Below are 15272 nucleotides of genomic sequence, written 5' to 3'. Positions count from 1 at the left end.
CACAAATCACTGCGTATCTGCTTAATTTACACGTAGGCCACCACGCTAATTCTTAAGCTTCGCACAGTACCACGCCTTTACAAAATTTTTGGACTTTACTTATATAATCTCTTAGTTCAAATAAGTTGCTTAGCAGTGAGTTTGAAGTTATCTGATTCTTTAAATCCATTTTTTAAATTCAGCTTTCATAAATACCATGGTATGAAAAGAACAGAAATACTAAAAGTCATGTACCAAGCCACTTTTTACATGCACTAGAAAGCAAGATTAAAGTATAGGGAAAAATTAGTTCGAAATATGTCATTTTTCTTTAACAATTATTAGGAAATATTTTCATGTACATTTTGGTCATGTCTAATTTTAACAAGAGCAATCCAAAGCAGCATGCAGAACTGGGTGCATAGATATAGAGTCTGGAGAGACTTTGATCAAAAATGAACTTCTACTGAACCTTTTAGTCACAGTGCTTAATAATATACTTGCAAAATGAACAGAAGTTCAAAATTGTTTCATTATTGAATTTTTGTAAAAATTTAAATAACTTCATCATTTAAAGAAGAACTCTAGCAATTTTGGGGTCAGCTTGTAAAGTATTTTTTCTTCTAAAACAAAAGCCTTTCTAAAACCAATTAGAAAATTAAGATGTGCTAAGTAATAAATACAAAAGAGCATAAGGAATGAGTAAGTCCTAGAACAGTAGACCACAAACAGCTGTACCGTAAACATCTGACTTCTAATTTAAACTTCCCAATGATCGTAGCCTCAGATGAAGTATTCAGCTTCTCAGTGGTGCAGGCTGTGAAGCATTTCAAGTTCGGTCTGTGCCAACGTTTCGTGAAATTCAAGCCTTTGGAAATTAGCACCACTGGGGAAAGTCGCTGAACTTAATATCCTTGACAATTTTTCATGATTATTTTACTTTGGTAGAGGTGTGGCAGGTGATTTATTGGTAGCAGGAACTAAGCCTGCAGCTAACCTGAAGACTTACAGAGGGCATGTCTAGATTCTAGAAATGTCAGCAGGGTTTGCATTACTTAATTACAGGTTGCAAACTTCCTTACCCTAACAAACATTTAACTGACTTAAAAAAAAAAAAGTCAGGGAATGTTTTGATACTAAATGTAATCTAGTAATATTTGTGATAGGACCCATTCTCCCATATAAGATGAAAATAATTTTCTTTAAGATCAATGTCCTGCTGTAGAGCACTGTGAACAAGAAACACTTTTATTTTTTTATTTTTTAAACAATGATCTTTCTACAGAAATAGCTATTAAGAGAAAATGAGTTATTATTGAGTTCCAAGTGTTTATTTTATGGTCCCAATTAGCTTAGTTATTGCCAAATTAAGTTTCATTCATCTATTCGCTGCTACACACTCAGTGATATTTCAGCCATAAGTTACAGGGGTATCTGAACTCAAGATAGGGAGAGAAAAAATACCTTGGTGCATAATTTCATTCCAAGAAGACATACATATTAGTGAGTATTTTATATACCAACTAACTTGCTTAGATATTTATGGGACTGTGAAATTGGCAAAACCTGAACTCCTTACTCAGGAAAAACCTTAAAAAACACCCAGCTACTTCAGTAAAAGGAAGTTCTCTATAGCAGAATTATGGAACATCAAGAATACATACAACGCTGCTTGATGGCATACTAAATCTTCTAAAACAGGAGAAAAATCATGTATCCAGTTATATAACTAAAAGTTCTTATTTTGGTGACAGCCTAGTCATCAAAAAACTATGAACAAAAAGCACCTAACAAAAGGCACAGATACACATTAGCAAAAACGTGAGTAAAGAAATGAATATTTCACCAGATTTCATACAGTTCTATTCCTGTAGCTTAAAAAAAAAAAAAAAAAAGAAAGAAAGAAAAAAGTGATATGCCAAACAAAAGCTTGTTGTTGAATACATAATGAAAACGGGTTAATCAAATTCCAATTCCAATTTTGCCTGAGTAAGGAGAGCAGGCTTGGGTCCATACTCCCTTGGTGAAAGTCCTATAAAAATAAACAATATCCATTACAGCTACTGCTGAAAACTGCAGGAAATGTATTCAAAACTTCTTAGTAACATAATGAGAATATAGCATTCATTAGTAAGAGCAGAAAGAGATAGCAATTCAAAATTATTTCTTCTGTGTACTTTTATACTATAATATACTTCTGTATATTATTTATGCTGAACTTTCAAACTTAGAGAGAAATCAGCAATAAGCCTTATACCTTCTCTCTCCCACAGAGCACATAACTTGTGTTTTTTTTGTTCATGTTAACACACGTTATGTATTTTGCATGTATTTTAATAGAAGAGGGAAATGGTTCAAAAGGGAAAAAATCATGTTAAACAATTATTCTAAAGCTCAGTTATACCAAAGTGGTGATCTTCTGTTTGTTGTGAAGAAGGAAAACTTTTATACTAGCACACCACTTGTCAAGAGCCATTCTTTTAGGTCTGATCATGGTGCAGGCTGGACACACACAAATGCTCCAAACATCTGGACATGACTGTAGAATCATCACAGGTCTTTTGTCAAAATATTATAAAAATATTTTAAGAAACAAAACCTGCATCTTGGGATTTAATCTTGCACATTATACTTTGGTAACGAAAAGTTAAAGCACATTGCATTTGGGCTACTAGAAATATCTTCACCATGCTTTTCCAGTAATCCTCATTTGGGCACTGTTAGCACTGATCCTCTGTCACTGAAAATATTTGTTCACCCAAACAGACGACTATTTTCCTACATAAATACATGCCTGCCCACACCTGACCAGCACCTTCTTGCTTTTCAAGGAGAGTTGCACTTCCCAGTGAAAGGTGTGGATGAGGAGCATTTGCCATCCCTCTACCCACAGCAGCAGCAGAAGCTGGCTGGGACATCACAGCACGTCATCACGAATATCGCAAAATTCATATTCAAAACCATATCCAACAGGGTACAGTAAGTTGCTGGTCTGTTGGGACCACAGAGGCCAAATGAATACGTGGCTATAGAGTAGGCTGAGGAGTAAGAAAAGAGACTGACTGTCAGTTGGGACACTTTGTGATGAAACTCGGAGCCGTGAAGGAAGTTAGTTGGGAGGCTGTAGTAAGGACAGACTGTGAAATTGTTTTTCTGATTCCTAAGCATTTAGCATGGCACCCTGATCTATAGTTGCTCAATTAAATCAATACTATTTCATTGTGCACAAGGTAGTTTGTGTTACATTTTATGATAGTAATACTATTAGCTTTAAATGCAAAGAGATTTTAAAAATTAATGGAAGGCTGTTATAAGATTACTATTTTGTTACTGTTTTTATTTACTAAGGACAGCTGCATTGGCCAATGTTACATCTACTTTTTGTTTGGTTTTGTATGTCCCCAGGTAAAAAAAATAAAAATCTTGCTTGAAAGAACTGCAGAACAATTCATATAGCAACTGCAGGCTTAAAATTCACACGATTGTACTGTAAAGTCTTGCAGTTTCTTGCAGTATGTTAACAAAACTGAATGCAACTGTTTGATTTCTAGGTGTGAACGTTTCACCGTAGGAAAAATCTGTCAGATAAAGATCCTCACCATCATCTGAACACTCGAACTGGACTTCCTTTTCTGAATTGACCAGTCAGAGAGAAAGGAAAAGAAGAAAATGTGACTGGTTGGATTTAAAGTATCAATGCATGGAGTACAGTATATATTTTTTTCTCTTTTTAATAGGAAAAAACTTAAGCTGTAGGAAGAAGTGGAAAAATGCTATGGAGAATATAGTAACTATAAAAGAAATGACCAAAATAGACTTCCCCAGATGTAAATTTACTCCCTTTGCTCCACATGACCATGCAGACAAAAAGCAGATATATAGCGTGCTGAAAACCAAAATATCATGTCCCAGCAAGTGTAATTTAGGCAAAATTTTGGCAACAATTGTTTGCAGTTTTATAATAACAATTGAGATATAACAAATACCATTGTAGACCTGTAGGAGGAATGATATTTATAAAGGAATATCTGTTAAGTACATAAAATCGATATATTCCACAATAATCATGTTAAGGATTTTCCACAGAAATGACTGAGTAGTACAGACTGCGTGCTTCTCCATATAGCTAAGGTATCTACTGCTTCTAAGTGAGAAGCACTGAAATCATAGTGTACTCACTTTATGTTGCCAGTGTCAAGATGTTTTTATAGGAAAAGTGTACATATTTGGGAGAACGAGGACAAATATACTACGAATCTGGTGTTTAAGCATACAATGTTTTGTTGAAGTAAAAAGTTAAGACTGAATAATAAATTAAAATTCAGATCTAGGACACACTCCTGAGAGAAAACACAGAGCAGAAGGATCTCTTTTGAATCATATAATGAAAGCTTTAAGCACTTATTTTAGTCTTCAGGAGTCCTCAGAGAAAATAAATAAAATATTTTTCATTACTGAGTGACATATATATATATATTATATATATATATATATATATATAATTTGGGGGGGGCTGTTTTTCAAAGTATTTATCCAGAACACTCATTTGTGAAGCATCTCTCCTCCTGCAGGATCTGGTGACATGAGAATAGGAGCTCTAAATCATGTATGAAAGCTGCCAAAATGTTCCCTTCTTAGCAAGATCTATTTGTCAAGATGAGCTGATTTGTTGAGATACTAAACCCCTCGAGTTCTGCCAAGTATAGCAAGTATATCTGGCAGGATATACCTCATGTGGAGCCAAGCCTACCAGAAAAAACTTTTGGTCTTCCAAGGAATCTAATGAAAAGTCAAGGGGAAATATGGAGGCAATAGAGCTGCAGACAAGCACTGATACCTAGCTATCTAATGTGGCCACCACCAAACCATCATTTATATTTATAAACTAATTAATAATATTGAGTCACACAATCATCCTTCACTGAAATATCAATAAAACATTTTCTCCAGCAGTTTTCTATTTTCTACTTATTAAAATGCTTGTTTTTCAAATATTTTTTCATTTTTTTAAGTTTCACCTACTAATATTCATGATTTCAAATACATAATAAGAAGCACTTATTATCACATTTTATCATGAAAAGAAATAACAATACTCAAATCTAAGAATTGCCAAAAGTTACACGTAGGTGGTGACTAAGAATATGTATTTTAAAGCATGTGTTTAACCTACCTTAACTCCATCCGGCTTTTTCAGTAAACTCTTGGCTGCTGTAAAATGAGACAAGTAATTTCAGTGTCAGATGGTCACCACTGAGGTCAATCAGCTGTTCAACAAACCCCCACTGCCTCCCTGCTGCACATACATTTTCGATTTCTATTTCCTCCTTTTGTTGCTCTGAGTACAGGAATTAAATGTTGATAATGTTTAAGAAATTACAAATACCTCAGATTATCATACATCTCTTCTTCCACTGATTAAAGCTGATGGTTAACCATAAAATACAAAACCTAGTTGTTAGGAACTTTTCTGGGTGGCATACAGGAAACAGTTGCAGCTGGTATCTTAATGATGTTATTAATATAAGAGTGCCACAGAAGTAACCTATATCACATCAGTAAAGTATCTTAAAAGCACAGTGAGGTACATGACTGCCTATTCCATTTAATGAAAAGCAAACTGATTTTTAAAACATCACCTCTAAGCATGGTTTGTTGGGGACTTCCCACCAGGGCAGTATTAGTCTCCTTGTGTGATAGGTCAGGGAAATCACAAATATGAAAGAACAATCTGCTAGTGAAGTTTTGTTTTGGAGGAGTGCTTCTTAGGAGTTAATAATAAGGAATGGCAGCTTTGCTTCCAATGAGAAAAACCCGCCTGCCACTTTTCAATCATGTTGCATACTGATCAAATTTCTTCAAAGTAAGTTGTGGGCAAAATCTCACTTGCCATAATTTTCTTAGGCTTTATATCCCACCTCTTAAACTAGCACGAAGAACCATGCCAAATTATTCCAAATTACTCAATTTGGAGGGCTAATGTGCAAGAAAGCACACCACAGCCCAGAACCTGCAAGCGTTACAGCAGAAAAACATGCTGGAAGACCTACTAAATTCAAATATACTATTCATTAAAGTGCAAATGCTTGATGACTCACTGCCAAAGACTTGAAGAATAATAAATTACAAAACAAGCCTTGTGGTTTTTTGTTTTATTGGTGTTTATGATCCAATCTTCCTACTGAAAAGTATATCACAGCTTAGATTGAAAGTGCTGTTCTATATATGCTGTTTTACTCAGAAGTAGGAAGCTTTTTTGAAAGAGAAATGCTCCAGCTAACAAGCTGGCATTACCAAAGGGAGGCAGACCTTATACAAGCTCCCATCATTACTGGTATCGTTCCATTAAAACAAAACAAAATAAACCCCAAACCAGCCAAACAAAAAGAAATAATTGGAGCTTTCGTAGACTGAGGTTGCTCCAACTAGTTGAGGATTTTGGAGTTAATGAGTTATCTGGCTTAAAGTTGAAGTTCATTTGTGTATTTGTGGCTTACTCACTGGCTCCATCTGCATTAAGCGCTCATTTAGCTCTGTACAGGGTACAGAAAATGTAAGACCACCTCAGAAATTGTACAGAAATAACTGATGTCCATTACTGTGCTGTTTACATTAAAAAAAAAAAAAAAAAAGAACTGGATGATGAAGCCAGATTACCGTTTATAATTTCATGGATACATCACCCCTCCAAATGCATTTTATAAACTACAGACATCAGCAAAGACTGCTGTTAAAACTCTCACAAGGGCCGTGATTTCCAACTAAAATTAAGAGTAATATATTTGCCTGCATTATGCAACAAGAACAGTGTATATTTTTTTTTACTTACAGAAGCATGTGAATTAATATTTAAAATAAAGTGCCTTACAAAAATTTGGGGGGATAGGATACATACTGCTGTAATGTGTGCTTGAAGGACCTGATACAACACAGCCTTAGATCTTACATTCCAGGCACTCCAGAAATTCATTTAGGGAAAGCAAAGGGGAGGAGATATTTCTACAACCTATGGCCAAAAAACCCAGAAGTTCATTGCTTTCGAAGCCTGTTTTATACCATTATAGCTTATAAAATTATGGGAAAACATACATTAACTCTTATAGGCTGCTGTTCATAACAAACTAGGTTCTTTGACTACAGTTATGCATAAAACTTCTGAGTTCTTTCAATGCTTAACCAACATTACATGTTATATGTAAAAAATTAAATAAAAGCCAGTAAAATGAAGGCACCAAAAGCAGTAACTACAAGTATTGTGTTTATGGCACTGCCAGCATGTCCTTTAAAATGTGCCTGGTATGGATTATTATGCAGTATTTTATGTTATAGTACATATTTCATACTCAGCTGCCTTTGCAATTGTTGTTTTTGGCTTGGAATGCTTTTTTATTTTTATTTTCATTTTATATTTTAATTCATCTTTCTCTAAGCACAGATACTGCATACAAATCAAATATTTAAATAATTTGCAGTAGCGAAGCAATTAGCATATTCTAAATTAAGCCCACAATGAAAGATTTCTTGCAACTACAAGCAATAGCTATAAATAAAACCTAAGGCAGTGCTAATAAGCCAGAAAGCAGACTAAAGAGAAATGGCGTTGTGACAACATGAAGAAATTAAAGTGATTTAAGGCAAACAGCAATTTTGAAGAGAAAAAAGATGTTCCTTTCACGTGCTGAGGGTCTTACCTCACAAGAAATATACATTCCACATAAAAGGAAGAAAGAAAAAGGAAAATAAAACACTTTTATAACCACATTGTTATGGACAAATGACCTTCAAAAGCATGCTTTGCAATGAAATACAATGAATAAACAACTTGAAAAATAAAATGCCATCAACGGATACTATGGGGTCATTATGGTGTAAAACAGAGATGAAAGGTGAAAAAATTCAAGAAAAAAAAGCCAAAACCCTGTTTGCTTTTCATGCCAAAATCACATTTTAAAATGACTTCAGCATTTTTCCTTCATGAAAGTTGGAACTGACTCTTACATATACAGACAGTGACAGGTATGAAAAGTGATGAAAAATGATGTACTTGTTTGATATTTAAAAATAACTAAGTTTTACAAAATATGCAGCCAACAGCATTCCCACCTTGAAAATGAACTGAAAGATGTTGGCAATTCATTAAGCCTTAACCCAATGAAATTTACATAAATGTAATCTGTGTTGAATGTATATATCAAATATAGGAACCTAACTAAGAAAGAACGTGTATTTCAAGTACTATGCAAATTGAACAAATTGTTTTTGCATTCATGATTATTTATTTTGGATTATTCAGAGCTTATTATTATTCAAAACATGCCCAAAGCACTATCATGTTTTTGTCTATAAATTAAGTTACGCTCCAACAGTTACATCACCAGAGTAGGAGGATACGTAATATTACTGATTTTTAAATTTGGCATTCTTTTCAACTCTGCCCTTAGGATCTCAAATGGCAAAACGAAAAATTCAGCATAGCATCATAGTTCCAGCCATACTGCTACTGAGGACAATTCTAACTCTACTAACAGCAAACATATTCTAGTTTTTGCTATTAAAATTTATTTAATATAAAGATCTAAATCTCCATGTACACTCACTACAAAATTATTTCATAAAGAGGAAACATCTCATTATAACAAACTAGGCAACAGAAGACAGGGAAAAGATGGACCAATTTTAGTACATTTCTTACTTCTTAGCAAAGCAATAAGGAATGGACGTTGTTTTTTTATTTGTTTGTTTTTTAAATGCAAGATGCAATAAAGTTCTCGAATGAGATTTCACATATAGAAAAGTGACTTCTTGACTGTTGTTTGACCATACTTACTCATAGGGAATTATATGTATTATTTTCGATTTTCCTCCACCAAAATAAGACAGGAAAATTCCATCTGTCTTTCAACAGATAGCACTAAACATGTAAAAAGAAGGAACCCACATTCTACTGAAAAATTACACCACTGATGTCTGCTACAAGTGATTCTATTTAGCCCAAATAGCTTAAATTCTCTTGCTTGTTTCTGCAAAGGAAAAAAAAATGTGAGATAGATCATGTTTATATGTTCCTTAATAACAAAGATCTTTGTGTACTAATAAATCCTAATTACACCTTAGTTATTGCAGACATCAAAATATAAAAACTCTATGAATCTGGAACTCAATGAACATACCTGAGAAATTTCTGGTAGCCAGCATAGTTGTCAAAATGGCCCCCTGTGTATACATACATATTCTCAAATTAGCAACACACTTGTTTAAAATATTGAATGTGAACACAACAGGAAAAAAAGTAAACAAGCATGCATTACATAAACTGCTTAATTAACCCTGAAAGAATGGATTGTCTGAGCATTAACTGTCATTCATGATGGTGTGAGAGCATAAATTATAATCTAATTTTAATTACGCATCTACTAGCCATCCTGGTAATCTCACATAGTTACAGACTGTGAGTATATAATGCCCAAAACATGAGTATTCACAGGCACAGCATAATACATTGCTGAATATAAAACAGACTTCACTCACTTGCTTAGATTCTTTTATTTTTTTTGGTAGGAAGACGAGTTTATTATTTGTAATGTGCTAATTAGAAAAGCTCACATTTGCAAAGTTACGCTGTCTGGTCAGGAGAAAATACATGATAACCTAGAAGAACAACCTAAGTCATTTTCCTTCAAAAAATATTTTTAATGTGTATAAATGAAGGTGATTGATGTGATTTTGAATCCAACAAAACTATGCAATACTAATTTTAAATTTTCTTTCTTAAAACATTTCTTTGTAATTGGTTAGAAAGACAATTAGATTTGCAAAAGGATATATCAATTCCAGCATTGCATACTTCTTAATGCTTAGTATCACGGCTCACATGAAAATATGTTCTATTCTCTTTCATTAAAAGTTAAGAACCTCACACTCAAAAGCTGCTCATCTATCCAATAGTTCATGATAGGAATATTCAAGAAAAATTCCCTTGGGGTCCATTTATTTTATACACGGACCACAAGTCAAATTACACTTTTGTCTTTCCAAAATTATCTACTCATCCTTGCAGAAGTTTTCATTCTTACCTTTAGTTTTCGTCTTGCATTGAATTTCTTCAAGCAATCTACAGTCTCTTGTCTGTGCATCATAGAGGCAACAGTAGAACGTTGCTAAGGGAAGAAGAAAAGACTTATTTTAGTGCACTCAGACAGACATGTAGCTTTTTATTTACTCTACAACATACATATTCTGACTCATGTGGTCCCAGGTTGAGCGTTCAATTTCTACCCTACGTGAATATTGCTTTCTGCAGGCTTTGACATATCTGGTAAATTTCCAAATCAACAAAAACCTCAAGGTCTCTTTTTACCCAGTCTTTCCTATGTGTAACGTCCTCTTGAAATAAATCATTTTTTCACAGTTTCCTTAATAAGGACTAAGAAGAACACTAAATCTTAGAACTTGGGTTACACAGTATAAACATACTCAAAATAATATACTAAATTATAGTTCCTGAAAATATGTTTTAAAACAAGAGGGTTGATTTTCTTTAACATTAATGATATTAGGTGAGGTACAGAAGCAGGAAATATTTCAGAGAAAATTCAGCAGTACCTACATTTTCTCTGTAACCCAACTTAATCTGCATCGCAATCTTACAGGCAAGGTAATGCAGCCTACTGGAATGAATAAAGGCTTGGCAACCAGCTGTACACCTCACTGTGACTTTCAAACTATCAGCCCAGACTGCCTGTGAAGTGTCAAAGTGTAAAATATACTGAGAATTGGAAAGTGGTCCTGAATCCAGTAACACAGTCTACCTCTGTTAACAGTAAATTGACTTACAAAAAGTCCATTAGCTTCCTGCCTTTAAATTTCATGTTCATTGTAATGGTTATAAGAAAACGATGCAAAGCATTATGCAACTGAAAGTTACTTTCTTGTACATTTTTTTTCCTGCAGAATTTAAAATAACTTTCTAATTATGGTAGTGACCATCTGCATTACAAATTCAAGGCAAAGAAGTTAGCTTCTACAAAATTTCTTATTCCAGGCTGAGACCTCAATGTACGAAACTATTGACTGTATAAGCATAATCACAATTGTGCACTCTACTACTTAAATAGCTGCGAAAGAACAGCACAAACAAGGACAAAAACTATCCTCTGAATACCTCCACTGTATGCTGAAGTATACCATGAGTTGATTTGTCTATCAAGTTACTCTGTTAAATGTGCAGAAGTTACTTACACAGATCCATGGATGCTTTAGTGCTTCTGATGCTGTGATACGTTTCGCTGGGTTGATAGTGAGCATTTTATTGATAAGGTCTTTTGCCTCAGGAGTCACTGTATCCCATTCTGGTGAGGGAAACTTAAGAAAAAAAATGTACATGTATATTATCTTGCATGATCGCTACACAATTTTACCTAAATATATTTATTGATATTAGTTCTGTAATATTACTGTCTAGTTCTAATGAAAAAAATGTTTTTCCACAATTATAAAAGATTGCATTAGCCAGATTTATAAGTAATGCTTTTGTCATTTACTGTTTTGACTTCTTATTGATTTGGTTCAGACGCAAAGTATTTATATATTTACAATAACACGATGCCAACTGATATTCATAGGATAAACTAACACAGATTAACAGACTACAGTCAACTGAGAGGAATATGGCCATATTGAATCTAATGCAGACTAATTTCACTATTAATAAAGACAAAAATATTAATCGTTATTATTCAAACTCCTTGTTTGCTTTATTTCAATGTCAGTATTAATGCTAACTGTATATAGCGTATAAATTCAGAACTCTAATTAGATTTACCACCTCCCTGCTCAGCAAAATATTTACAAATATGTACTCAAACTATCTGCCCAAATGGAAATCGAATAAAAAATATGTACATCTTAAAATACCTTTGTGAACAGACCTCAACCTTGAGCATTTTGTTTCCCAGTACTAAAAAAATGTTTATTCTTAGGCCATTGGAATTTGTATCAAATTGTAATCTAGATGCAGTATTCACAAGTATTTACTATGTTATATGCAACACAGATGTATAGTTCAGTCTCTGCACTTACTCATTTCTTGCCCTCTCAGCTGAAATCGTATTTCCCCACTGTCACCCTGTTTATTACTGTATAATTCCTTGTTTGGTTGGAAGAAAACTAGACAGACCCTAAATTCATTTCCACTAAAAGGCATAACATATCTAGCATAACAATCACCTTTCAGTGAGTACTCTCCAAGACTAGATTCAATTAAGAGCTTTTGAAAATTAGAAGGTTCACTCTTTTCCTCTTCATCATTCACAAATGACTTAAAGATGAACACCAATGGCCTTCTGTCTGTTTAATTTAATATAAATGGATGATGTTGCAAAATTCATAATGTCACCAAATCATCAGCTGATGCTTATCAACAGTCATAATGCTTATTGTTGGAATACACATACAGTTAATGAAACTATTATTTTTGAGCAACTCATATTTGCAGAAGTGGGTGATACAAGAGTACTTAGGACTTAAGACTTCTTTAAGTCTTTAGGACTTAAGACTTCTTAGAAACAATTTAAAATAACTAATTGGTTGAAGTGATAAACCATAAGGAAAACAACAGGTCTTTAGGAGTTCAGAAATATTTATCAGAAGCGCAGAGGTCTTAACAGGCTTGTCAGGATAACATAAACTTTTATGATTTATACAAGGACCAGACAATGAAAGCTTGGAGCCATAGGGAAACTGAAACTATTTTAGTATAGATATTCCCATCCTTATAATGTTCATGTTACTAAAGTGACATTTACTATACTGAGTGGCTCATAACGATAGCCAGTACGAAAAATAAAAATAAAAATTACAGTATAAATCTAGTTTCACTTTTCACTCTAGAAAGCTCCTACTTAGAGGAGCGATAATAAATAATTTAGAAGACAGAATACGGCACATACATCATAAGCACCAGCCTTGATCTGCTGGTAGAGTCTGTGCTGGTCTTCATCCCAGAAAGGAGGATATCCCACCAGGAGGATATACAGAATGACACCTGTAGAAATCATAGTAGTATTAAGTGATTTCAAGAAAAACAAACAAACAAACAACAAAAAATCATTTTGCACCTGGCAACCATGTAAGAAACAGCTCAATAGGAGCACCCCAGCTCCTGAAAAACACTGCTGCAGATAAGAGTAAATGCGGGGTTCACATGATAACCTCCGATAGAGTGTGGGTAAGAATGAATCTGACACAAAATCAGATCTGACACACTGAGAATGTCTAGTTAACTGGAGAAACAGATTTGCACTTTTCAATGATGATTGTTGTTCTATAAAAATGCCTCTTTTTAACCTCTGGTGTTATCAAGTATTGTACTGCTGTAAGATTCTGTTTTAACTAATCTCATGCAAAGAAAATTTCAGCAACTCAGTTTATCTCTATAAATATGTTTGATAGGAAATTAAAAAGTCCACCTGCTAGTTTTACAGAGATGATTCACTATGACTAAAGAAACATACAACCGAATAAGTGTGGGTAGAAGTAAAAGAAGGAAAGGTACCATTTGTTCTTAGGTAGGTAGCTATCCCTTTGCTGGTATCATAAATTACAATGTTTCAAGAACTGGATGATAAAGTAATTGGTCTGTACTCCATTTAACAAAAACTTTAGCTTCAGAGTTTAAAACTGCAGTTAGGGTATCTTGGTCACATCAGTTTTTAGACCATATGTATGAATCGTTATGTTTTGTAACTTGTTAGGCATTGTGTGCATGCTAGTATTTTAAAAATCTGTTGTGCAGACATTGTAAAGAATGCAGTGATAACATATCTTCACAAATAATATCCAAAAATAAACAAAGCTGGTAGAATAACAAAATATCTAATCATTTCATCTAACAATTAGTATCAAATTTTAACTAATACCTATTTTCTGATGCTGAATACAAGGTATTCTGGATATCTTTTCTCCCTCAAAGTACTTTACAGTGCACTAAATGTCATCTTTCAGAATAATGCCTTACCACATGCCCACATATCCACAGGTTTTCCATAGGGATCTTTTCGTAAGACCTCTGGAGAAAGGTATCCTGGAGTGCCAGCAAAGCCTGTCATAAGGCAAGGGAAATACTCTCAAAAAACCGTACGTGCAACGCAAAAAGCAAGTGATTTTAATGTCAGCCCACAACACACAGGACTTTCCCAAATCATCCAGCACCAACCACTTAATTTTAAAGTTTCCTTTCTATGGCGTATCACCTAGAAGGAACAGTAATAGGAATGGTTATGCAGACCTGGCCCATTCCCTTTCTGCCACCAGATCTGGTGGAGTGACCCATCTGCACTAGCACTCCAGACTCAACAGTGGTGTCAGGGGTCTGGTGACAGTGCAACACTAGAAGGCTTCCAGAGGCGCTTCAGGATAGCTGACAACATTTCCTTTGTGACTTGTCCGTTACTGTGAGCTGTAGCAAGACGTCCAGTAGTAAAGCGCAAATACATCTGCTTGGGGTCAAAGTCAAAAAAGTTAGTGGAGCAGAGGGAGTGTGGGAAACTCTGAGTGATCCCCTTGGAGATACTAACTGAAAAACAGAAAATGCATGCCACGCAGGCCCAAAACTGTGAACGCTGAGGTTTGCTTTTGTTTGTTTTTAATCACTAGCCTAATCTAGTCTATTTTAAACTAGCCCCAAACTATAAAAATTATGCCTTTGGGAGAGCACAACTTGCTATTGCTCAGTATGAAGACAACCAACTTGGGTTTCAGCCTTCTTTTGGTGGTTGGGGGAATGGTTGGACTAGATGATCTTGGAGGTCTTTTCCAACCATAATGATTCTATGTTTCTTACAGCCTTTGCTGTTCCTATTTCGCATAGCTTCTCCTAATAAGATGTTTCCATTGCAACACTCATTTCCTTGAAGTCATGCCACTTGTGAAAACCTCCTTACAGAGGTTCACAAAAGCATCTCTGAAGTCATCTAGCCTTTAAAATTTATATGTTCTTCCTTCCTTTTTCATTGACAGCAGTGCTGTCTTCTCTTAATAGAAATAAAAAATGTAAGTGTAAACGTAGACTTGGTAAAAACTTAAAAGACCAGTAACATTCTGTACCATTTCTGTCAGTGTATCTGGTCTTTCTTTGCCTGAAATAAATGCTTGAAAATTCTTGAAAGGTATTTTGTGGCTTTAATGAAGGACCACATCTTATTTTTGAAATACCACATTGTATTCCTAAAAATTTGTGCTGAATGAAAGATAAGCAATGGAACTCATGAAAGACAGTGATAACATGTAAAGTGGAC

The 15272-nt window shown here is 34.4% G+C and overlaps 1 protein-coding gene across 28 annotated transcripts in view; it reads right to left on the bottom strand.

Moving 5' to 3' along the window:
• CAMK2D (calcium/calmodulin dependent protein kinase II delta) overlaps nt 1-15272 on the bottom strand; it is a 167740-nt gene that overhangs the window by 32949 nt on the left and 119519 nt on the right. For 9 of the 28 annotated variants that reach the window (XM_040554669.1, XM_040554675.1, XM_040554688.1 and 6 more), the window contains exons 8-13: nt 13994-14077; nt 12927-13021; nt 11218-11340; nt 10053-10136; nt 9150-9192; nt 5153-5190 (exon numbers count right to left, since the gene is read on the bottom strand). In XM_040554669.1, the coding sequence (XP_040410603.1) occupies nt 5153-5190; nt 9150-9192; nt 10053-10136; nt 11218-11340; nt 12927-13021; nt 13994-14077 (467 nt within the window). Of the gene's footprint in view, nt 1-3578; nt 3612-5152; nt 5191-9149; nt 9193-10052; nt 10137-11217; nt 11341-12926; nt 13022-13993; nt 14078-15272 lie in introns of all 28 variants that reach the window. The other 19 variants (XM_040554663.1, XM_040554692.1, XM_040554672.1 and 16 more) reach the window with 3 other exon arrangements.

The sequence above is a fragment of the Cygnus olor genome, chromosome 4, assembly GCF_009769625.2.
Source record: "Cygnus olor isolate bCygOlo1 chromosome 4, bCygOlo1.pri.v2, whole genome shotgun sequence".
NCBI lineage: Eukaryota > Metazoa > Chordata > Aves > Anseriformes > Anatidae > Cygnus > Cygnus olor.
This window is presented reverse-complemented; position numbering and strand designations above follow the sequence as displayed.